This window comes from Gobio gobio, assembly GCF_949357685.1.
Source record: "Gobio gobio genome assembly, chromosome: 13".
NCBI classification, from domain to species: Eukaryota; Metazoa; Chordata; class Actinopteri; order Cypriniformes; family Gobionidae; genus Gobio; species Gobio gobio.
In genome coordinates this window covers 40,332,774-40,359,928 of record NC_137106.1, presented here as the reverse complement: position 1 = coordinate 40,359,928, position 27,155 = coordinate 40,332,774, and the positions used below count along the sequence as shown (strand labels likewise).

The following is a 27,155-nucleotide window of genomic DNA, read 5'->3' as shown; positions in this document are numbered from 1 at the left end:
TGTATTAATAAAATATTGTATTATATTTTTAATAAAATATTTGCATTAATTGCAAATAATACATGGAAATAATTTTAGTATAGTCTAATTCAAGTTTCTTAAACAGTCTGTTTTAACCTGTCTGACTTGAAAAAGGTATATTATTTACATTTATGCAATTAACAGTTGCTTTTTTATCACATTTGTGATTTTAAAAAAAGGGAACAAAATCCATTTGTCAAAAATAACTACTATACAATGCTAGGTTTATTAGACACCTAGATTAGGAAGTAAGTTATAGAAGAGGAGAAATGCAGAGAAGAACATTATACATTTTGGAGATTCAACTTGTGACAGGGAAAAAAAGATGCAAAAGTTGAGGAAAAAATAGGTTATTGGGGGGGCATGCACGTCAACACTAGCAAGTTGCGCAATGGGGCACACTTGCATTCACAAGAACGACAGTTCCCGATTAACAATTTCATGCCCTCCAGGACAAGCCCAATTGACGGCAATGATTGAATTTAAACTAACAAACGTAACCTCTAAAGTTGTTTAAAGCAATAGAGCATGGCTTTCAACGGTAAACTCATAACAGCTCTAATTTATGAACGTGTGAAATCGTGCATGGGTGTAATGTCTCCTGAAAGCATTAGCGCGCACTTCCTCCGGCAGCCAGGAATAATGTTCTAGCATCTAATGCCCGGTTTATGCCTGTGTGGTCCGTACAGAAACGGGCCAAGCTAAAGCCAGGCCTTAGAAGGGCACACACATACACACGGACCACAGTGAAACCATGCTCGCAGGAAGACCACCAAGGCTCGCCCGACAAAGAGCAGATATTCGCCGCGACGCTGACGTGTTCAGAGACAGTAGAAACTCAACGGCATGAATGAAAATACAGTCCATCTCATGAGCAGCTATAATTAGCAGAATGTGCAGTCAGGAGTTTCTCGTCTGATCTTCAAGTGTGAAAAATCACTAAGATCTGAGGTGGAAAATAAATACTGAAAATGCATTCACCAAGAATGAATTGCGCTCCCTGCTAGCATTTATTTGCACATGCTGTCTATGTTGTTTTAGCATCCGAGTCACTAAAGGAACTACACAAATCACATAACTGACACACGCAATGTGTGCCTTATTCACAGAAGCTTCTGATATTCCTCATATTCTGTGTGGTGGTCAGTTCGCAGCAGTGACAGAAATCAAATCTTCTAACAAGTTTTAAAGGTCCCATGGCATGGCATTTTTCTATTATTTTATAATGTTTCCTGAGGTGTACTTATATTGTTAGTATGATTTTTACATCATAAAATGTCATAATTTAGAAATAAAAGGCATTTTTTCTATACTGCTGTTTGCCCTGTGGCTGAATGCCCTGCTTCAAGAGGCGTCTGCTGTGAGACTTCAGTAAAAACGCCCACTGTTGTGATTGGCTGACATCTTTGCATTTTAAATGAGCGGAGGGGGCGTGGTTTAACGAGGTCTACGAGGCACGAGCAGGCATGAGCTGGTGCCAGAGACGGATGGACCTGAGTTCACTTCACATCAGTTCTCAGCATGTCTGAACTGTTGTAGTTACAGCATATACTTCAGGTTATTAGTCTATTTCTAGTCGGAGGGGCTGTCACTCATGTCAGAAAGTTAGTAACTTTAGTAAATTATGGATCAGCGCTGACTGGAGACGCGAACCGTTTAGAACGATTCAGTCCGATTTGGTGAACTGATTCGGTTCACTAAAAAGAACTGGTTCAAAAGAATGATTCGTTCGCGAACCGGACATCACGGAGACGGAGCTCAGCGATTGCTAACAAAGTTATTTGTAGTAACTACTGAGTTATGAGAGCGCTGTCTGTCAGCGCGAGTTTATTGTGTTTGTATCTGAGAGTTCTGAATAAACACGAGTCCCAGTCACGCCGAGTCCGTCTTCATCATTATTACCAACTTTGTAACACATGCAAAGTATCATTACAGCTGTCGAGATGAACGAGTTAAAAGTAAGTGTTGATAATAGCATTATTTTTTAAATAAAATAAAAGCGTCAGTGACGCGCGTTGAGTACACAGCGCAAACAAAGACACAACAGCAGTAATCGAATGTAATCCAGTTTATTGTGGGGATAGCTGGCTAGCCTAGCCCGGAAACCCTCACGCTTACCCCCTTCTGCTTTATCTCGCGCCGCGTTTGGTGCCTCCGCTGTGGGCCAGATGCAGTACTGGGGGTCGGGGATGATGAAGGCCGACCGGTCAGCCCGAGCCTCGGCGTGTGTAAGGTTTATCTAAGGATGTGTCTCTGCCGATGTTGAGCAGAAACTCATGACTGTATGCACATTCTAGAACCGATAGACGCGACGAGGACGTACAAAAACACTGACTCACAAGATAGAAAACACGAAAACACCGTTCTGTCGGGAGAGAGAGAAGCCGCAGTGTGTGCACGAATAATAAATAATTAGCTACACATCAGAAATCACTGATCACAGATCAGAAGGAACTGAAAAAAGACTTATGTTTTCATTTGTACATCCAAACACTGAGAAACTGCCAGCGTTCACTCGTTCACAACCCATGATCTCTCAAGCGCTTGCATGGGCGTGCCAGATTCTCTGGGCGGAGGAAAGGGAGGTAACCATTCCTGCTTGGACGTCAAACCAGGAGACTTCAGGATTGGCTAGTCTGGCCTGTCATTTTCTCAAAGGCAGAGAAAGACAGCCAGAACTCGGGTTTACACCGATCAACATTTCTATCCACTTGGGGACAATATTCAGGCTAGGGGAACTCATATTAATGTTGAAAAACCTCATAAAATGAAAATTTCATGCCATGGGACCTTTAATGTATTGTTACCTTTTAAGGGCATTTTACCTTTATAAAGCCATTTTTTCTAACCTAATTAAATGTATGCATCATCTTTTGTGTTTCTTACATTTAATCAAAAAAATTCAATTAGAATAAAAAGACACCATAGGGCTGATAACAATCAAATGAAATCAGTATCAACCAAATTCATAGAGGAAACATTTGGGCATTTAGATGTATTTACACAATAATGCAACTCCGAGGCGACATGAATGCATTTAACCTGCAGTTACAAATGCATAAATAATGTTTTGATGTTTTAAACAAAAATCGCTGAATATTGATATTTGAAATTGTTTAAAATATTAAAAGATACTTTAAAATATGAAATAAAAATTAATGCGGCTGATTATTCAGGAACTAACTGAACAACAGTGTGAATTTTGACAGCAAATTTTGATTTAGTTTTAGTCATAGTCTTTTGACTAAAATGCCATTTAGTTTTAGTCATATTTTAGTCACCTGAATTGTTTTTAGTTTTAGTCTAGTTTTAGTCGACTAAATATCATAAGATTTTAGTCGACTAAATCTACAGTAGATTTAATCTCCTAAAATCTAATGAGTTTAGTTAAATTGTAATAAATTAAGCATTTAAGCCTTACATAACCGACTGTCACTTGAACTGACATTTTGACATCATTTTGTTTTTGACATAAAAAATACACGAAAGAGCTCAATTCACTTTTTGTTTGTTTTTTAAAAACAGCTATATACTTTTTATAACTTTTGTTTTAGTCAGTAGGCCATATCAGGTTAAGCTAAAGCTTCAAATAAGTTTGTTTATTTAATTTTTTTATTTAATTTATTTAATTTCAAGTAATGAAGATTTTTTAAATGGTTTTAGTTAACTATTATAACCCTGATACTTTATTGAATACGTGTCAAATACTGGTCTTTCCTCCTGACTATGAATTAAATAGGAATGAAATTAAATACAGTTTATTGTGTAACCAAAAACGAATATATAATGGATGACTTGTAATTATAAACAAGCTCGAAATACACCGGGACTCTTATTTTGAAATGTCTACACCTCTGTTGCAGTTGCAGGAGCTCATTCAAGTTCAGATGAGGAGATAAAATATGCATTGATACAACCGTCTAAAACATATAACTATATAAACATCGTTAAGTAAACATTGTCATTATTCATCAGTATTAGTTCATAAACAATTGCCTGGCATAAATGTGCGCTATTCATTGATTGTGAACCACTCTATGCGTGAGCCTGTAGTAGCGCAACAGCGCCGTGTTTTCCAGCGGTTAGATCAGCACGTTCAGATCAAATGTGTGCATCTGTTACACAGGACATCAGTTCTGACTGGATCTCTTCCCTAATCGTCCCTCCCTAACATTTTCGTCTCGTTTTTATTTGTTGACGAAAATGACAGTTGATTTTCGTCATAGTTTTTGTCATCCAACACAAGTTTTTATTTAGTTATCGTCTCGTTTTCGTCAGTGAAAAAAGGTCGTTGACGAAAATTATGACGAAAATTATTCGTCAACGAAATTAACACTGCTGAACAAACGTCTTAATGAGTGAGTCATTGAATCATTCATTCAACCGATTCATTCAAAAAGTTGATTCATTCAGAAACGAAACACTATAATGTGTTGCTCAGAGACGCAAAACAGTGCTGTAACTTGTTTTGAACTATTTACGTTGGCGAAATGGAGCAAAAACAGGCAATATTGTGTGCCTGGCTCATTCTAAGACATTAAAAACATAACGGTTCATTATGTAAGGTCTTTGTACACCACTGAAAATATAGTTATGTATATTGCACTGCTGCAGAGCAAGTACCGAGTCTTGCTACTGCCAATATATTTATACATGAAATATAACATACATGAAATAACTCCTGTAGCAGATCTATACAGGTGGAGCTGGGGAAGGTGGAGGGTTTCTGAAAGCGTGCTGCAGACTGCTAACAGCAACACTACCAGTATTTGAATGTTGAGCCGCAGCTCATTGGCCGCTGATGCTACAGCAACCAATCATCTGTGCTATGTAGATAACGATGTGGTCTCTATTGAGTTAAGGACATATCAGAATGCGCCATCTAGGGTTTCATGACAGAACTTGGTATTTGTTGTGCACTTGATTTTGAAAGCACGCCTTTTACATTCACACAGCTATATTACCCACAACATGAAAGATAATATCCCAAAAAGCATAATAGGGGGCACTGTAATGTCATTATCATTAGGTAATATACACAAACATACCTGTAATAGTGTTGTGTTAATTGTGTCAGGAAATCAATAATAAGCACTAAAGTTTGAGAATCTGGTCCACTCTATAATGAGCCTCATTATCATACAGAAGGAATGACAATTAATTAATGACATTTTAATACGTACGATGTAGGAGTGTAACGATACCCTCATGTCACGGTTCGATACATTTCACGATACTGATCTCACGATACAATATTATTGCAATACTCCAAGACATGGCAAAAGGTTAACAAAAATCTACTGTTGATTAAAATGCTAAATTTGGTATTACATTCGGGGTGGAAATGAATATGCTTGGACTTGGTGCTGGTAGCCCAATGCAAAGGACAATGGTGACACCAGAATAAAATATTCATGATTCTGAAGCTGAAAATTGAAAAAATGTAGACGAATGTGCACTCTGTCACTAACTAGATATATTTAAAATAATGACATTTGGCATCAGGACCCACAAATATTCCCCGATTGCTTTATTATACATTATATTATATATAGTAGTATAATGTAGTACTGCGCTAAAACTCTGTAAACTTGAGTTTTTTCCTCACACAGTAATTTTCATTTTGGGTGAACTATACGCAATACAGATTGTCATTATCCCCGATACATATTGTTGCAATTTAGTATTGCGATATATTGTGACACGATATATTGTTAGACCCCTAGCACGATGCAATACTATACCAGCACTGGATTTTGCACTGAAATAAAGTAGTACGACTCTGTTTAAATAAAAATGTGTTGGGTTGACTAACTAATTGCAATAAAAGCACAGATCATGCTTAAATTTGTTGTCCCTGGTCACCCTTGTTCTCAGACGCCCCCTCCAGAGAAGACGTTTAGGGAATGGCCTGCTGTGGGCGAACCATTTCCTGTTATAACCACACCACATCCTCTGAGCTGAGATTTTCATTATTTTCATATGCACCACCATTTCATAATACAGCAGTCTAGGCAAACTTGCCACCAGTTTCTAGGCTGTTCTGAGTGCTTTAGGCTGTTATGAGTGGTTGCTAGGTGCCTACTTACAGGTCCAAGTCAAGAGAGTCCACCCTCTATATTCTGTATACTCTATATCCCTCTAATATTCTGGTCTATAGATAGGGCTCAGACCCTCCTTCAACTTAAGTGTTGGTCTAGATACTAGGAAGTGTAATTTTCAAGAGTCAACGTAGCACCTAACATGACCCCAAAGCAGGAGAGAGAGCGAGCACTGCAGAAGCACAAATATCTCGGCACATTTTTTTCCACGCTTACACAAACACCTGAGCCGCATACTCTGTGCAGAGCGCTGACCACATGCCAAAACCCAAACCTGCGAGGCGCGCAAAACAGACGGATGAATCACGGCTGCTAATGCACTCGTTAAGGCGTTACGAGAGGCAGACGTGATCCAAGAGTGAACGCAGGATCCCCTCCAGACTGTCATTTCTCAAAGAGACGATTATGCAACTTATGCAGAGACACACCTGGAGACTAAACACCACCCATGCGGGAAGAATGCAGGACGGTGAAATAATAAATACAGAAATGTACAGGAACGAAAATGGGGAGATTTGTGGGAGTTTGAATGAAAAGGAAACGCTTCAAAAACACACAAAAGGAGTTGAAATTGATATAAAGCACAAACTGGCACTAGACGGCTGTTGTTCTAGCATCAAAATGGAAAAATCATTTAATTTCTTGAATCCCTGCAAGCAAAAATAAGCACTTAAATAAACATACAAACCCTTTTTATCTGTATTAGGCTTTTTCGAACATGCAAAAGAAAAGAAAATGCCAATTCAAATGGAGCTTTTCTGACAAAATGCACTGCAGAAGAGGAGTTGAAAGAGTGAAAAGTGCTGAAAATCCCAGCCCCTTCCTTTCGGATTCACAGGAGCTGAGGTTGCATCCCGCTGGATGAGAGTAGGAAACGCAGGACCACTGACAAGAGGGCTGAGCCCTCTTCACTGCTCTGATGTCACCAAACACATGACCCAGCCTCTCCAGTAACAGCCCATCAGGAGGGGGAAAAAGTGTGTTTTAAAGCTTACACGTTTTTGGATTGCGAGAATGTCTCATTCCCCTCACAAACAACCACAGAACCACAAGTGCGGTGCACGAGATTTCCCCAGGACGACAGGAGGGAGCCACTGGGGCGTAAATGGTTAATCAGAGTGGGTCAACCCCAGTCACAGAGACCCAACAAGTCAGTAAGTACGCTCTAACCACACTCGTATATGCCGTTTCCATCCGTTGATATCTGTGCCTGAACGCTGTGCTCAGCTGCAGACTGCTGGGGATCGTGCGGACTGTTTTTGTTTGTTTGTAGCTGTGTGTTTTCCCTTCAGATGCCTTGATATGATTTGTGCTCCCAGTTTAGGACTTCGAGGGTCACCACGACCTCCAGAAGAGGAGAGAGCCGACGTGTGGCTATGGCGTCTAACAGTCTTTTCAGCTCGGTGACTCCATGTCAGCAGAACTTTTTCTGGGGTGAGTGCTGTGAAAAATTATTTTCATTTCACTGTGGTTCAGCGTCGGGTCACACAGAAGTCAAGCTCTGCGAGCAGGTCGATAATCAATGGCGCACGCACGCGCACGCACGCACGCCGCTTCGGGAATGTTCAAATTCGCCGTGTTTACGTTCGCATGCATGCTAAGTTGCTGACATGTTTGTGTAACTTAAAAACACATATGTGGGACGACGAGCCGAAGAAAGAGAAAAACCCTTCTGGATGTATAAACATTCACTCTGCTTCAATTTACAGAGCTACATTAGAACAAGATGTGGAAAACTTGGGATCGCTGGATATTATGTGTAGGATTTGCGGGGGTTAATGCTAATTGATAAATGCACAAACCTGGTTAACGAAGGAGCTTATGAATGAAAAGTGCTTAAACAAACATGCAAATGCTCTTTATTTGAGTTCAGCTTAGTTTAGGCTTTTTCAAATTGCCAATTGAATGGAGCTTTTTAATATGCACTGCAGAAAGGGTATATAAAATATTTTTTGGTCCTCACATACTGTGAGAGCAAACCCGGGAGAGAAAATTGAGTCTAGCATTATAAAGCACACAATAAAAGCCACATGTAAAACACAATCTATGCAAAACCTATTTGAATACCTCAGCTATTCAAAATATACTAACATGTAAAATCCAAACAAATCCTGATCTTATCACACAGTACGCATGGAAATAAAAATACAAAACACTGTTGACAAAGCAATCAGAGATTGTACTTACAGTATTTTCCTCATCAAGTGTCTCATGTCGACGTAATCTGAGGCCTTTCTAGACAAACATATGGAGGCAGGATATTGAGTTCGAGCCAGACAGCGCGAGCTCCATGGTTTTGTCATCACTGTCGGCACACATCAAGGTGTTAAAGGTGGCCGCAGAGGCGTGTTATACCTTGAGCGCTTTATATTATTGCGTGCTAACAAAAAAATTTAAAAAACGATTCACACTTTGAGCTTACATACCTTCTGAAAACTTTATAAACCTTTCATAATCAGGAAACATCTATTTCATTGATTTAAAGCACACACTAGACAGCTGTTGTTCTAGCATCAAAATGGAACAATATTATGGTAACATTTTACAATAAGGTCTCGTTTGTTAACATTAGTTAATGTATCAACTAACACAAACTAACAATGAGCAATACATTTGTTACAGTGTTTATTAATCTTTGTTAATAGTTAATAACAATCCGGCTGTTCATTGATTGTTCATATTAGTTAATAAATACAACATTTGAGTTTACTAATGCATTAGTAAATGTTGATTAATAAATGCTTTAGAAGTATTGTTGATTCTTAGTTCATGTTTCCTAAAGTAGTTTACAAATGAAACCTTATTGTAAAGTGTTACCAAAAATAATAATATCTTGATATATGCTAAAAAGCACTTAAACATGCATTCTTTAATGCTTTTAAACATGCAAAAGAAAATATAATGCCAATTTAATAGAGCTTTTTGACAAAATGCACTGCAGAAGGGGTATTATAAAAGATTCATACTGTTGTTCTAACAAACAAAATTGAAAATAAAAAAGTAATTTCTTGATTCCCTATAAGCTAAACAAATATCTTAAAGTAGAAAGCATCTTATTTATATAAACTTTTAAAATAAACAGGGCTGTCATTTACAAAGACACTGAATGGGGACACATAGCAAACACAATTCTGAGAAAATTAATTATATTTTACATTCGTAATGACATATTGTATTTGGATAGGGACAGGGTTAACAGAGTTCAGGATTGGAATTAACGCTTTCATTTAAAGTAGGATACATTAATAGCGATGCTTGCCTTTGTGGAGTGCTGGTAAAAATCTCATAAATAAATCTCTTTTCAATGTAGCACCAAGCATGACCCTGAAAAAACGAGAGAGCATTGCAGCAGCACAAACATCCTGTCACATTTCCCCGTTTACACGAACACAAACATTATTTACGAGTAGAAACGCTCAAACTCCTTCAGGTGACAAACGGCCATCACATGCAACACGTACAGATGTTAAACAAGCTCTTGGCAAATTTCGTAGAGCGTCACTAATCAATTAGCAGCGTGTTGTTCGGCTCAGAGGTGACATGTGCTTCTCATTTAGGGCGAGTGCTGATATCCTGGCCTGGATTGAGCGGCTTCATTCAGCTAATTGATAATCACATCTCTCGTTTACGCTAGAAAAACAACATTAATGGATGAAACGCGACCTGGGTAACCAAACCTCAGAGAGTGCGTGGTCAGAGAAGTCCTGCTTATTCAAAAGAAAGTTAAACGTTAATGAAATGCAATATCTACAGCCAGGCGGATAACTTTTTTTTTAATTGAGAAATTTAAATCCTCAATTATTTTCAAGTCAAGAAAACTCTCAAATGAAAGGCATCAGTTGATCTAGCAATCTGAAGTAATATGCACTGACTGACAAATAAAATGATCTCTTTGGTGAGTGGTTTATACTTTCTGCTTTCTTATTTGCATTGTTTTTTATCATCAAAACTTAATTTGTGAGGGGGAAAAGTTTGCATTTATCTTGGCTTCAACAATAAGGACTACTATCAGCCGGACACGTTTTTATAAAGGCGTATTGGCAGCAAAAGGCTTGAAATAATTTACGCCATGTGTGACACGTTAGGACCAAATCACTGCATCTCTCAAACCATGTGCATTTCCTTAACGCGGGTTTGTCACAAACGTAATGCGTGTGATACTATGTCTTAAAAACCGTAATTACCAGTTCATGACTGGACAGCTTCAAGAGACCAAAATCAAGGATAACGGACGGTGTGTCAGAAAAAGAAAAGAAAAAAAAGGAAACCTAATTAGACATATTACAGACTGAATGGTGAAGAAAAATGAGCCTTGATTCCTCAGAGGACGAGGCTGTCATGTGATATGAGACAAAGTGATGCAGAAGTTCTGACAAAGCAAAGCAAACAGAGAAACAAGAGAACAAATCATAATTTTTTTGTTATGCTTTTTTTTTGGTCCGAGACCAAATCTCGACTTTTTGAAGTTTTACAAACAAAGAAACATTACGGTGTACAATGAAAAAAACTATTTTTTAATTCTACACTATTTCTAGGTAGAGTGACATTGATCATTGAAGCTCAAGATGGAACATTTCAAATCATGACCATCAGGTTTTGTTCAGTGCTGCTGTCATTAAAATCAAACAAAATGTCAAAATCGTGTGCCTTTTTCAATGCAATTTTTAAAACAAACAAAAAAAGGTTATGCTCATAATAATTTGCACTAAAAAAAAACTTTTTTTATAGTGATCTCATTTTTTCAGATCACAGAATGAATTTTGGTCTCGATTAAGCTGAATTTCGACCGCATTCTTTTCTTAGCAATCTGAATCATTTAAAAGCATTGTTGAAGCATTTACTTCCTTAAAAGAAATTCATAACAGTGCATCTTAATAACATAAAAATGCATTTCATTTTAAATGAACAAATTTAATTTACATTTAATTGCCTCAAAACATCAGAATCTGCTAGACAAAATACCAAGGACTACATTTGTTGATATTCCATACAAAAAAAAGAACAAAAAAAAAGAGCCACTTCTCCCATGGAGATCCTGCGCCACACACCGTATCCAATACGCTTCTCTACATGACAAAGAGGGGCATTGATGTCTCATACAAACTTGGAGGGAGCTACTTAGAAAATAATCAAACACTTAACCATGGAGTCTCAGTCAGCCAAACATAACATTAAAAGTGGGAAACAATAAATAGTCCCATAACACGAAGAGACCCGACTTCTGTAACGTGGAAACCCAGTCAACAAACCATCAGAGTGGCCACAAACCATCTTTAAATCATAGCCAGCCAACCCAGCGCCTCTGATATATCACCGTTTGAAGCAGTCGCTGATGGAAATATACATGAAAATACAGAATTCATAGGCAGTGGATTGTGTACGAGGGACGGAGCCAATGGTTGATGTAAGTGTATTTAAAGAGGAGGATTATGGAGCTGGAATCCAGACAAACAGCTCCGATAATGAATGGCCCCCTCATACCATGAGCTTGAGACGCCTTTCAGACCACCTCAGCAAAGAAAAGGAATAATAATGAAGAGATTTCAGATTTAGAGAACAGTACTTTACAATATATGTCAGATAATAATACATAAATCGGAGAATGTTTCTATTTATACAACACTTTTTTTACAAATGAACATTTTTGCATGTCAATTTACATGAAAAGACGAGCTGGCGTGGACAAAACCTGATGGTCCATGTCATAAAGCTTGATTTGAGACCTATTGCACACCAAAAAGTCACATGATCAATGTCACTAATTTACTTACATTAGAAATGGTGCTGAATCTTAAACTTTGTTTAAAATATATATTTTTTAAAACTTCATGTCTAAATAAAAAAGACCACTCAATAATCCACTGTGTGTATATATATTTAGGTTATATATTTGTCTTGTGCTCATTTGGCACAAATTTGGAATTGTGGTCCAGATTCTAAGGATTAAACACAATGTTAATTCTGATGCATCAAAATCAATATCAGTAACACCAAAGTGGCATTCAACTTCAATCTTTACACCAGAAACGCTCATTCGCCTGCAGATACGGGCAGATTTTGATGTAGAAGGCTGTTAAAAGTGCCTCCAACATTTCTTATTTGCTTTTTTGGAGCAATTGGCAAAGCCGAGGAAGAATATTGCTACAGAAAAAATATACTGTATAAACAGACGACTAACAATCCAAAGCAGCCATTTCTTTCAAAAAGAAAACAAGAAAAATCCTACTTCATGCTCTAATATTGCTACATTTATCAGGCGATTCATGCAACCCGTGTTCTGTAGTCTGCAGCCTCAGGCGGTTTCAAGGGTAAAATATGAAATGTTCAGATAAGTGGACGCCGACTCCATTCGGCTGTTTTTATTGTGCCGTAATGAAGTGATTCCAGCAACTGCATTTAACAAGGCTTTACCTGTTCGCCACAGCCAAAACCTGCCCGGCATATTGATTTAACCTCGACAGGAATGCAAAAATTTCATAAGCCAGAACAGTACTTTAAAATATTTATAACATGATACGCAAAAGGGCTATAAGGGAAAACAGAACGTAAAAATGCCCGGAATGAGAGCAGGAAAACTGGACGCGCTGCATTGGCGCTCTTCCTCAACCTTGGCTTCCTTTTCCAACTGTGGCTCCGCAGCTCACCGCAGGAGAAATGGAGTGTTTTCGAATAGACCTTTGTAATGCTTTATTTCCCCTTAAAAATGTACATTTTTGATATGTAAACAATAAGCGAAGAGCTGGGAGTCACACTGTCTGTCTCCGACCTGGCTCTGAAAGCACCATCCCAACAGCGAACTGGAAAAACATGAACGCATTTTGTGATTACAGTTTTAAACATTCAAATTTGAGTTAGCTGATGTAAACAAGTCCACGAAAACTTAGAGAAATGCTCAAACAAAGCTAATACCACAGGAGAGCACGATGGCGAATAATAGGGATGAAATGACGTTACGCGTCTGCCAATCAGCCGCCCGTGCTTTCGTGCCAGCAAACACGTCAGGGCTAATTATGGACACCGGTGTGTGAGTGTGAGCAGTGTGCAGAACGCGCACGGCTGCAACGCACGTGGAAATCCAAACATTAGCTTTAAAGGACAAAATGCCCCTCTCTAACTGGCATGGTAATCTGACCGCAGCAATCACTCGCTACAGAAACCATCGCACACACCTGTGCATATCGGATATCCGCTCGAGGAGCAATGCAGCGGCTCTTTACATGCCGGGTTTGATTCTATAGTATCCAGTTCTCGTCTTGTGTTACAAGTGTTTTGAAACCACAAAAGAAACACTTTGTCATCTCACAGAATTTAAAGGTCTTTAGGCGATGTCTACTGCACTTAAGGATAAGACTATAGCGGCGTGTCAAACATCTTGAGCTGTTTGGAACTCACCGATAAAATCTTGCAGCACTTCTAGGAAAAAGCACAAGAACGATGGAGAGATTCCTGTGAATCCAAATGAATCTTGCATTTTAAATTGAACAGTCAACACTGGAAACTGGACCCTTGCACTATAAAGAGTTTATATTTTCTCAATTAATTGTTTTACTTATTATTAGCCGAATATAAGAACACACTAACCAGAACGTAAATCACAATGTGCCATTAGGACTAAATCATTCATGTGGGTTAATCAAGTGCTTCTCAACTGGTTTTGCTTAAGGACCCAGATTTTACATTCAACATCAAGCAAATTACAAACTTACAAACAACAAATTATCATCAAGCCATTGTAAAACAAACACCGGGATAATGTTGTATTGGTTTACAAATGATACCATCAAATTTGCACCAAAAACAGTTGAGCAATATCAAAATAATACAATTTTCTATACTAATCAAGTAATATTACATGGTTAGTTGCATTTGATTGTTTGCGTTCAGCACAGTTTTTTTCCCTGAGACCCAACAGTTAACGGATGCCTTTGCATGAAGCGTCAACCTCCCTTGACAACGGGACACGGTCTAAATGAAATCAATTAGCGATTATCAGTGTGCCGCAAATGGGCCGAGAACGATTTTTGGAGAAGTTGAGACTCCAAACACAAGGCACCTTAAAGCTCAGAGGAGAAAAACAGTCATTAAGAATTAACCCCACAACTGAGCACATTGTCAACAACACTGTTTTTCTGATTGGAACGGCTGTTGACTCATCCTCTGACGGCATTCGGCAGGCTGCTATAGTTACTGAATTAGACATTGTGGCTCCTGTTTCATTGTCTCGTGTGTTCACTGCGAGCACAAAACTACTTGTAAAGGTGTTTCGGTATATCACTGAATCCTTTGGGGAAATAACAGCCACTCAGTGGAGTATAAAGGCCAGGCCTTATGTAAAATTAATCAGAAAGACTCCCTCACCGAGGTTGACACTGTCTATTAAAACGTTCCTCCTTGCTGTTAAATATGCATTAGACGTCCAAAGGCGAATCTCCAAAGAAGTTGTTTTGCTCTGAAAAATGAGGAGTAACGCTGGAGTTTGATACATTTGGAGAGGTTTGAAAGCAATGTGAAAAACCCGGAGCTTTCCATGGACTTCAGAGTTCAAGCTATCATTTTGCTGACAAAGACAACAAGAGATCTCTCTCTCGCTCGACATTCTCACGACGTCTAAATATTAACAAGCCATCTTATTAATAAACATGATTCTTCTGGATAGGGTAAATGACGCTACAATTAATGTGAGAGGAAACAGAAAAAGCCTGTAAATGCACAAACAATACACGGCTAAGGTAATTTGAAGATGCTTAAATATTGATGCTACGACTGGGCGTCGAGTGAAGAGTTTCTACGTTTATATCAAAACAAGGTTGGAGTCTTGTCCTAGTTTGAAGACATTTGAATGCATCATAAATCAATTCAAAAGTTCCTTCTATAGAAAGCATGCTTTAAATAAGCAGATCCTCAATGTATGCTTTTAATAAGAAGGTTGCAAAACAGTCTTCTCGGATTTTTGTTTTGCGCACTTCAAGCCATCGATCATTATCGCTCTAGCAGTCCAGCATTCATAAAACCTCAACCGAGAAGAACACAGAGAATCGACAGCACCTACTTATTCTGTTTCGACTTCAAAACACGAGGTTCATATGCACAGGAATCTCTCCATTGTTCCGAGCCTTTTCCCAGAAGTATTGCGAGATGCGATGGGCGAGACTGCAGTTGGCTTACTGGCACTGTTATGTAGGGAGTTCATTATGGAGTAAATAAAGGCTCCCAGAGCATATTGTTCTTTAATTTCACTGCCGTCAGCTGCTACGAAAGACAAAAAGAACGCTAAAAACATGCCCCATCAGACCTAGAAGTCAAATGTAATCAGCCTTGTTTGTTGATATTGCCGTCCTGTTACAGACACTATTTGAACTTAAGAGTCAGAACAAATTCAATGGCTCTGTTCCAAAATCTAGTAAGCCGACTACACAGGCAGCGTTTTAAGGCATCCCAGGTAGGCAGCATTATTAAGATACCCACATTTTAGGGTACTATTGCATTTATCATGTAGAGAGCACAAGTATAGCAAAATTTTAAATATTATTGGTTTTCTCTATGAAGGATAAATGTTATGTTGCCTTTAAATTTGGCCAAAAAAGATATCTTATTAATTACATAAATTAAGAAAAAAAAATCCGGAAAAAGCAGAGGGAAAAAGGTTGATAAAACACGCATTGTTTCAAAAGTTGTATTGTTTTTGAAAGAAGTCTCTTATATATGTATATATGTGACCCTGGGCCACAAAACCAGTCATAAGTCGCACGGGTATATTTGTGGCAATAGCCAACAATACATTGTATGGGTCAAAATTATCGATTTTTCTTTTATGCCAAAAATCATTAGGATATTAAGTAAAGATCATCTTCCATGAAGATATTTTGTAAATTTCCAACCGTAAATATATCAACAATGTATTATTATAGCTTTCCTGTAGCTTAAACAGTAGAGCATGGTGCTAGCAACGCCAAGGTCATGGGTTCGATTCCCAGGGAAAGCAAGAATTGACAAAATGTAAAAATGTGTACCTTGAATGCAATGTAAGTCGCTTTGGATAAAAGCGTCTGCCAAATGCATAAATGTAAATGTAAATGTAAATATTATCAGTAATATGCGTTGCTAAGGACTTCATTTGGACAAATTTAAAGGCGATTTTCTCAATATTTAGATTTGTTTGCACCCTCAGATTCCAGATTTTCAAACAGTTGTATCTCGGCCAAATATTATCTTATCCTAACAAACCTAAATGTATTCAGCTTTCAGGTGATCTTTAAATCTCAATTTCAAAAAATTGGGTCACATATATTACAAGCTGCACTTATTTGATCAAAAATACAGTAATAACAGTAATATTGTGAAATATTACTACATTAAAAAAAACGTGCTTTCTATTTGAATATATTTTAGTTTAATGTATTCCTGTGATGGCAGAGCTGAATTTTCAGCAGTCTTCAATAATCGCATGATCCTTCAGAAATTATCCTTAAGAAACATTTATTATTATCAATGTTGAAAACAGTTGTACTGCTTCATATTTTTGTGGAAACCATGATTAGTTTTTTTCAGAATTCTCATTTGAAATTTTGTAACATTATAAATGTCACTTTCCATCAATTTAATTCATCCTTTGCTAAATAATAGTAAAAAATGTACTGACCCCAAAATTGAGTCCATTAAATACCAAAAGTAAGTGTTGATGAATTACTCCAATTGCTGTAAAATGAAGGTTCCAAAAGGTTTTTTTTTTGCAGTGATGGCATAGAAGAACCATTTTGGTTCACTAAAGAACCTTTCATTGAACTGCTCTTAAAAGAACCATGTTTTTTCCTAGCATGAAGAACATTTTAAAAACCTAAAGAACCTTTTTCCAATATAATGAACCTTTTGGGTTATGGAAAGGTTCCATGGATGTTAAAGGTTCTTCATGGAGCCATCAATTCCAATAAAAAACCTTCATTTTTAAGAGTGTATCATGTCAATAGTTTAGCAACATGTTAACGCCAAACTTGAGTCTCCAGTTTTCTTTACATAAAAGGTACACTATGATTGCTGCCTATACACTGTTAAAAAAATATGATCAATAAGTTGACAACATGTGTATTTACATTGCTTTAACTCATCCAAATAAGTTAAGCAATTTTCAACTGTACTAGATTAATTTAAGTCAGTATAATGTTGTTTAATTGAATGTAATGTAATTTGTTGAAATGACTTAAACATACATTTTTTTAGAATGTTCTAAATCAATGACTTAAAATATTCCATTTCAGTTAGAATGCTGACTTATAACATTGGCTATGTAGGCAAGACAGCTCACTAGGTTTTACAACAGAGCCTATACGTTGGCAAAAGCAACAGTGTACTTTTAATTTCAAGAATGACAGAAAACACATGTCCAATATGACAAAGATCAGAACAGCAACAGTTAAAGCGTCTTTCAGAGAGAGAGAGCCTCTGTGCAGAAACACTAGAGTTAAACTGTGGTAAACAAATACTCAATAGTGATGAGAGGTTCTTTTCAGTCCCCAAATTACAGTCTGGTTAACCAGAGAGTCTGTGTGCCAGCTCATTACTGATGTTTGCTTCCAATGCGACTCGTCTCCATCCAAGTTTACGAAAACATTCGAGGGGCCTTGAAAGCACAGAGGGTTTTATACAGGCTGTAGCCCAGGAGACAGAAGCCCGAATTAGACAAATGCCTACACGTTGCTAGTCAACGGCCTATGGTTTCACCCAGGTCCTGTAGCAGATCGCTGTAAATGCGGTTAGGCGGCTGAAAGCAATGCCACGAGAGGACAGTGGGCCGTCCTGCCTGGGAATGCCACTCGATGCTTCCCGACAACTCTGAATCTTAATGCCTTATTTAATTACAGTAAGTGGCTGACGTTCACCTAATTGTTGGGAGTAAATTAAAGTGCTACATTCACTCAAAGACACATAAATGGCTTTTCCATCAGCAACTTTTTCCTGAATATAAAATATGATTGTGTTTTTCTCCCAGATATTATGTGACCCTTTCAATGAAGATTTATTTCACAATGCCGATTACACAAACGAAAGCGCATTGTGGGAAAACAAAATCCCACTGCAAACTCTAAAATAAAAAGGGAAATCTATACCATGACACAAATGGTAAAGTATTTCAGAGTATAAATGCAACGTACTCAAGATACTTCAAAGAATAGCATAGTACTAGAATGGTGCATGTCCAAAAAAAACAAGGTATTTTTTGTTGGTAACATTACAACTTTAGAAAAACAGTCCACAATTCAAAAGTTTGGGGTTAATAAGCAGGGCCGTGCAGAGAGTTCTTCAGGGGCAGGGGCTCAAATGTAAAAAAGGGGCATATATATATATATATATATTTATATCCTTATGCTCATCAAGCCTGCATTTATTTAATCAAAAATACAGAAAAAACAGTATCCTAATATTGTGAAATATTATTACATTATGTTCTTTTTAACTTTTTATTAATCAAAGAATCTTGAAAAGAGTATCACAGTTTCCATCATTGACATTAAATACTCATATTAGAATGATTTCTGAATGATCATGTGACACTGAAGAGTGGAGTAATGATGCTGAAAATCCAGCTGTGATCACAGGAATAAATTATATTTTAAATTATTTTAAAATAGAAAACCATTATTTTAGTAATATTTCACAATATTGCTGTTTTTTATTAAATAAATGCAGGCTTGATGAACATAAGAGACTTATAATGCTGCATAATATTCAAAAATGGTAAGTTAATATAATAAAGTCCTTTCACGTCACCATTTCGCCAGCCTACACTTCATATAATAGGCCTGTAGGTGCCGGCGGCACTTGGGTTTTGTTAACTTTGATAGTTTCATGAAATAGTAAACGGTGTATCAATATACATAAATACAAGTGAATTTAACACTTACCATTAATGCGACTTTTGCTGCTGTGGTTTTGTGTAGGGATTTGTTTGTTGTCAGTTAAAATCCATTTAGTTAGTGATGGAATTTAAAATATGACACAAACCACAGGAAATCGTTCCACAAACGTTAGTTAGTCTGTCCATGTAATTTTCAACCGATTTATGAATAAGAACAGAAAATTACCGCTCCACTTTACATCGCCCAATGGAATTTGAACTTGCTTTGCCAGATCACGATTGGTTGGTGTAACATATGACAAACGGGCATTGGTGAATTGTGTAATACTTATATAATATATAGATTTGTAATTAAATCAACACATTAGCTCTGATTATGGATGAAAAAAAAAATATTGGTTTACTTTTTTCCCGTAAGGCCACACACTCTCTGAAAGGACCATATTTGGCTCGAGAGCCGTTTCCGAGCAGTGGAAAATCAGCTGTCAATCAAAACGCACGCAACCCATAGCAACGCGTTATGGCAACGCCTCAACAGAAATTGTCCGACTTTTGAGCCGTTCGTTACTATTGTATATAGGGGTGCTCCGATCGATCGGCAACCGATCATGATCGGTCGATAATCGCTTTGGGATGGTTGATCGGCGGTCTCCAAAAAGGCCGATCTCATGAACCGATCGCATGCTGACGACACATAAACCCCGCGCCTGCTGTGAGAGCTAGGGCATAATATGCAGCGACACCGTCTCATTCTCTTTCCAGTGCGGGTAAAATAATTATAATGCTGAAGGTGAGGTACAATTCATATTTCTATATTAGATAACTTTCGCAGTCATTTGAAAACGTTCTGTGGGACATAAGTTCACAAACAGCGCGCGTGAATCACAGCGTGCGCGCGCGCTCTCTCTCCCTTTCAAAATGCTCAAATGGCTTCACATCAGCGCATCGCATCTGCACTAAAATCGAGGTGCTCAGTTGACACAGGATTTGCCACTTTGCACAATCGAGGCAGTGTCGCATTGTCACTAAAGTTTATCATTTGCATTTATTTTTAAGTCTTGCCAGTGTTCAAACCGCACTCGCGCGCACGGTCTGGACACACACACACACACACACACACACACACACACACACACACACACACACACACACACACACACACACAGGCCATCTCACAAAAAGCTTGCGAGTACAAAGTGCGCTGAAATGGTCAGATACACACATATGTATGTACTAAATGACCGTCTTGACGAGTATGCACGTAAACCCCGTCGTGACTCGCGAGTGAACATTTGTGCAACTGCATGTAACCGTAACCGTGTTCACTCTTAAAGTGACAGCTGTCGAATAAACTGCTGCTGTCTCTGAGTTTCTCTTTGTCTTGTGTTGAACCTTTATGACACCCACTGCTCTTGAATGACTAACTTTTGCAACCTTAAGTGTAAGGATGAATCTAATTTAATTTATTCAGGGAAGACCAATATTAATTTACATTTGATTTCTTATTAAATGTCTTTAGTATTTCTTACCTCAATACTAATGTTAGACCTACCTGAAAAATTGTTTTTAAAAACAAAAATGCACTGCATGATCAAATATTTAGGTGAGAATTATATACATTTATTATATACATTTATTTGGGAAAGATGGCCTACAATAGTCTTAAGTTATCTCATTTTCTAAAATAAACACTTGGTGGTTCTTCAAGATCTTGACTCAGTTAATTTAGAGTTAGTTTCATTTCTACAAATGGTGCAAACTCTACAAGATTATAGATAAAAGATTGCCATTCTGTGATCGGCAGTGATCGGCAATCGGCAGATCATGATCTTGGTGATCGGTAATCGGTGATCGGCCCCAAAAATGCTGATCGGAGCATCTCTAATTGTATACATTGTCATGTTATTATAATCACATTTATTTAGTTTTATTGACCACGATATTATCATTGATATTTGTCTGAGAGGGGCACTTTTGATTCATTTTGAAAAAGGGCAGGGGCTCGAGCACCCAAAGCCCCCCCCCCCCCCCCCCCCCCCCCCCTCTGCACGTGCCTGTTAGTAAGATATTTAAATGTTTTTTTAGAAGTGTATTATGCTAACCAAGGCTTCATTTATTTGATTAAAAATACAGTAAAAAAGTAACATTGGGAAATATTACTTATTATTTATTGGATATATTTTAAAATTCAATTTATTTATGTGATGCTCAATATTTTTAGCATCATTACTCCAGCCTTCAGTGTCACATGATCCTTCAGAAATGAAATGTTGAAAACAGTTGTGCTGTTTCATATTTTTGTTGTTTTCAGGATTTTTTGATGAAAAAAAAGCATTTATTTAAAATAGAAATCTTTTGTAACATTATAAATGTCTTTACGGTCACTTTTGATCAATTTAATGCCTCTTTTCTGAATAAAAGGATTCATTTCTTTAAAAAGAAATATTAAATCTTACTGACCCAAACAGTATTGAGTCCTGAAACACATTATTAACTTGCTAACCATTAAGTAAACAAGCAAATAAGAAATAACAACTGTACAGCACACACTGGAAGTGACAGGAGAAATAATGTACAATGGTTTAAAAACAAAAAAAAAGCAATTACATAGTGTATGATAATAAAGGGACTGACATTACAAACAGCTCATGGCGTAGGGGCCGTACGGTTCTCATAGCCACTAATTACAGATACTGAGGCAAAAACACAAAATACGTCACATTTAATTGAATAACAATACGTCTCGCAAAACAACATATTGACATGCAACGGCTTTTAAAAGCATTAAAAGCTCTTATGTCTTACTTACGTCATTAGTGTTCTACACTGTAAAAAAAATATTGTCTAATTAATGGTTGTAAAAATACAGTTAAAAAAAATCCCTCAAAGCAACCCGAATGAGCCACAGTTCACGATTTCCACATTTTTTGTGCACTAATATTTCCATATTTCAACAATGCGTTTCAGATCTAGCTTTTTCTTGCTCATACTGTATCGTTCTTGCAGTATAAAGGAGAAAAAACAGGCAGGACTTGCAACCCACAAAAATGCTGGTGTGGGTTTTGTCTGAGTGCAGCAGTACTAACACCGTGCCACAAATAATTGTGGCAAAATAACATAGGTGGTAAAATTTATCATCAAAAATGAACTGGAACTAAATAATGACTTCAGGTATTTTTAAACACCGTTGCCAACATGGTAGTATGGACTAGGTTACTCTGAAACTTCTGATGCCACAAAAAATGCCATTTCAAATCACTTAAACAGAAGAATTTCATGCAATTGGCACAGCGACGATGATGAACCCTGGAGTTCACAGAGGATTCGCTTAAAAACCCACTTTGATCAGGTTACAACCACAGGCCATGATACACTTGAAGTCAGCAACAGTTAAAGGGAAGCAGTCGAAGTGCATCGCCTCAGGAACGACTTCTGCCGTGATAAAACGCATTCAATATCTTGTCTGTCGACTGAAGCATCGCAGCGGAATCCCACCAGAAGCATATCATTTGTTTTCACTTGTTTGTTTAATTTGCTATTTCTGTTTATTTGTTTGATTGAAGTTGACAGCAAATTAGCATTTGATGGCAATAGATCACTTTGCACCAAGTAAACACACTATAAATATATGTTTAAACAGCTTTCACAATGTAATTCTAATCAAATCTGAACAATCAGTGGGAAATAATGATTATCCACTGGAATTTGGTTGTTTGAATAAACGTAAAAATTAAGTTTCAGTCTACTTTTCAGATTCTAGACTGAACCGACATGCGAAGCTCAGCTGTGGTGTTCAGTGTCCGATATTTTCTCATTGTCTCGCTATAAAATCATCCATCATTACAGACACTGCTTACCTTACTGAAGTACAATAAATGTATTTTAATTGGACGGGGCTCTCAGAGAGAAGGATGATGGCTGGTCAAATCCACAGAGAACAGAATAGCAGGATGTTGGCCATATTAAACCGTCTGTGTTATCTTTAGCACCTTATGCATGTATCATTGAAATTCCTGGCCAAAGTAAGCACTCTTTAGAGCGCACCGGATTATAACACGACTGAATGATTGGAAGCATAGTCAGAAATGAATTTGACCATACAATGCTTCAAACTGCGAGCAGATGCCAAATGCAGGCAGTTGTCAGAGATATCAGCCCTCTTTTGCTGTCAAATAGCAAATTAGCAACATGTTAGTGCACTAAAAACCTATTGTTTTTGTAACGAGATGGTTTCACAAAAACAATCCCAGCAAAGATGTAATTTAGCGTACACCCATTGTAGACATCACCTTTACCTGACCACACTATAATCATGGTCATGTTGTCATTTCAAAAAGATCTGCTCATAAACGTGAAAAAACAACATTTAATTGTGCTCAAAAATAGGGTTAGACTGTCGAGGGAACTTATTGGCAAGGCTCGTGAATCTACAACATAATTTTTTCAGCCAATAATTATGGCCATAATGCCTATTAACATATATTTTGTTCTAAATAAAAGCTTTGACAACTGATAATGCACTTTTACTGTTTGTATATGTTCTGCCCTTTAGATATCAGTATGTGCCACTGAAAACCCCATATTGGTCTGCCACTATTAAAAATGACTCCATTAAGATGAAAAAGCACAAAAATGCCTGAAGTGAGACGTATTTAGCTGATTAAGAAAGTTAAACGGTAGCCTCATTTTAATTTTAAGAGGCACACACTACGGTTCTAATGCTTCTCTCATTGAACCACAAAACTTCCTACCATTTATAAGTACAAGTGATCTCAATTAGAGACCTCCATGAAGGCACGGGGCGGCAGACAGTCACGGCAAGAGGCGGCAGAGGAAACTGTCTTTACATTTTCCTCCCTCACTTTTCCAGACAGCCGGCGTGCCCAGAGCAGACAGCGTCAAAAACACCCGAGAGTCTGTTTTACAGTACGCGCAGATGCCAAGTCCCAGCTGACTTTTTACAAACCTTATTTCTCTTCTTCGTAAGAGGCGTCTGCGATTTTTACACTTCAGTTTCAGCTGCAAATATAAAAGCATGAGGCAAATGCGTCGCTGACAACAATTGTACAGTGTGACACAGATGAATGCAACAGATTGTTAGACGCTGGAATATAATATCTCCAGATCATCACTCAGCCCAGCGCCTGCCAAAAGAGGCAAAATCTTTGCAATTGGAGGCCATTTAGTCTCCATCAAAAATGCCTTCGACTGCAAGCTATAATTAAATGTCTTTTAAAAATATAAGACTGCAATCCAGAGCCCTTTGTGGAGTCGCAGGACGATGCAAATTTCTTTTTCAACAAAAGGAAATGTTCTAAAACTATATGACCATGTGCAGTTTAAGATGTGACGTGAGATTCAACAGGCACGGAGCATTTTGTATTTATGACTCGAAAACAACAACAACAACAACAAAAAAAATCAACATGAAGTTACTCATCACGGCAGATATAGGAGACGTGTATCATTTTAGGCTGCTGTACAGGCCAAACAAGCTAATAAAAACAAGAGATATTTCTTACAGTAATATCTAATCTTGCCAGGGATGATTTCATTACAGGATAAAAGTCTGTGTAAGAAAAACAGTCGAAATGAAGAACACGCAGAAAAGCATCAAGAAAAGTCAGGGTCATATTTCACCGCAGAATCAAAAAAAGAAGGATTTTTTTTTCTTTGCAATGTGACATTTCCATAACAATTATGCACATTCCGCAATTAAAAAAAAGCTCTTTTAATTGTATGAAAATTGGGTAACACTTTACAATAAGGTTTTATTAGTTAACATTAGTTAACTACACTAGTTACCATGAACTAATAATGAACTGCACTTGTACAGCATTTATTAATCTTTGTTAATGTTAATTTTAACATTTACTAATACATTATTAAAATCAAAAGTTGTATTTGTTAACATTAGTTAATGCACTGTGAACTAACATGAACAAACAATGAACGACTATTTTCAGTACTATTTTTTTAACTAAATTTATTCATGCTTATTTCTATTTATAAATACGTATTGTTTAAAACAAATATAACATTTATTTTTATTTAATAATTGTGGACTGTAGTTTATAACATACTTATTACACAGTAATAAGAATGTGGGATGAAAAACAATGCAAAAAATGTTAAAATAGTCTTTAAAATGTTTCATTTTATTTATGCAAAACGTAACTTTACAAAAGCCTTTGTTGACCAGCTTTTGTCTCCAGTTGTGACTAAACAAAAAAGGGGAAGCTTTTTGATTTTTCTACACAAGCTGATGTGTATTTCTCTGCATAATCACCCCACACGAGGTAAACACACAGGAAAACAGTGTTGTTGTGATTTGCATGAGTTTGAAGGTCTCCTCAGGTGTGATTCAAAGCAGAACGACAGGATGAATTTCACTGTGGCTTTCCTAAAGAATATCTCTCACTAGGTCAAACCGCAAACGCTCTGTTGGAGGGAAGTCAATGCATCGGCATGTAAATGTACTTTATGACTCCTTTGTGCTTTCGGTGAAGCAGTTTTGTAGACCTGGATGCTCGCTTTATAGATTGAGCTTAATATTATTCATTCCAAGATCAACTACACTTAAGGTTTTTGACGGAAAAACAGGGTTTCTGACGAAAAATTGTCGTGTGCCGAAGTACATCTACAGAACCGCAAACACTGATGCGGTTTCCAATGAGCAAACCCTCCTTATTTCTGACAGATGAAATAAGCATTATTTGATACTTCGGTAAACCGTAAAGTGGCTTTCTGCCACGGCTAAATACAGACTGGCTCTTCTGAAGGCCATGGCTTCCATCATTGGCGCTAGGGCTGTCACTAACGGTTATTTTGACAATTAATCGAGTAATCAAATTTACTGTGAACGGAGCTGCTCTGAGACGCTGGAAGGAACACGTAACCTGCACGCATGTAAATAAAGCATTACGCTTCGCTCTGAAACCCACAGCGCATATATTTATTCAACTGAATCGCAGCCCTAGCATTATGCAATATTATGATTTTTAAATGGTTTTACTATATCGTGCCGCCTTTAAAAATTGTCTAATATTGGGGTTTATGGATTCTCATCTGTAGAATGCGCCACTTCTGATATTTTGCGGGTAAATCGCAATTGAGGATCTTTTAGAAAAAACACTCAAATTTAATCGAGGAATCGCGACAGCCCTAAATGGCGCTTTATAAAATTAGAAACAAGTAATGTGTTAACTTGTGAGAAAAAAACATGTACCAAGGCAGCAACCACATTCTTCTCCGAATTATCTTGGTGTGTCACGTAAATGATATATAAATATGTCAATCAGTCATCACCATATCAGGGTATCGCCATCAACGCATCTCCACAGAACTTGTTGTAAGGGCTGGAACACATCAGAGTTTTCTGAATGATTTTAGACAGGAAAACTTTCATCCACTTACATCATGCTCTGGAGCTCAGGGATGAAGCTTGTGGCCTTTCCGGATCCGCGTCCGGCCGTGGTGCTGCTGGCTGCCATGGGGCTCGCAGCACTGCTGCTCATCTGCAACACACACATACACACACGGTTTTTACACAACGCCCACTCAAAGCATGAGCAATTATAAAGCCACTTCACATGGAAAACGCTTCCTGATGCATCCACCGACAGGAGGGGAAACACGCCACATGTTCAGAGCCGGACACGTTCAACTGGAATCAATGACAAATGGCACTCACAAAGAGATGTCAGAGAGAGAGAGAGAGACGCAGGATGCTTTTTTAAGCATGCGAGACTGAACTATTTATAATGACCAAAGCAAGGCTGCTTAAACTACTGAAGGCAAAGATAGTTGATAAATGATCTTTTAGTTCAAAGGGAACGGCAGACATGTTTAAAGTCTGTTTTGTTCTAATGTTTACCAAATGTTTGATCTTGCCAGCATTACATGGCATGACAAAAAGTGCATATTTAATTCCACAAAAAATTACTGTTGTGCTCATTTGGCACTAAACCCCTGAACTCAAAATGAACCAACGACCTCTGTAAAAAGCATTTCTATTTACATATAGGGGCCAATATATAAAATTACCCACAAAAAAAATTCATATAAAGTAGCGGTCAACCAATATGTATATTTAAAATGCTGATGCCATTTAGTCTCTCTCTCTCACTCTCTATTTTTTTCCAATGTGGAGTTATAAATAATAATAATAACAATAATAACAA

The 27,155-nt window shown here is 37.6% G+C and overlaps 2 protein-coding genes across 6 annotated transcripts in view; one reads left to right on the top strand and one right to left on the bottom strand.

Moving 5' to 3' along the window:
• Window positions 1–27,155, bottom strand: part of supt3h (SPT3 homolog, SAGA and STAGA complex component) — a 150,790-nt gene that overhangs the window by 117,532 nt on the left and 6,103 nt on the right. For 4 of the 5 annotated variants that reach the window (XR_013817709.1, XR_013817710.1, XM_079832388.1 and 1 more), the window contains exon 2: window positions 26,389–26,489. Coding sequence is in view for 3 of the 5 variants with exons in the window: in XM_079832388.1 (XP_079688514.1) it covers window positions 26,389–26,489 (101 nt within the window). In the remaining 2 variants the exon portion in view is untranslated. Of the gene's footprint in view, window positions 1–8,309; window positions 8,422–26,388; window positions 26,490–27,155 lie in introns of those variants that run through there. The other variant, XM_079832390.1, reaches the window with a different exon arrangement.
• runx2a (RUNX family transcription factor 2a) overlaps window positions 7,499–27,155 on the top strand; it is a gene marked incomplete at its 5' end in the record, with an annotated part of 67,502 nt that continues 47,845 nt past the window's right edge. The window contains one exon of the mRNA XM_079832387.1: window positions 7,499–7,556. Within this exon, the coding sequence (XP_079688513.1) occupies window positions 7,499–7,556 (58 nt within the window). The remainder of the gene's footprint in view (window positions 7,557–27,155) is intronic.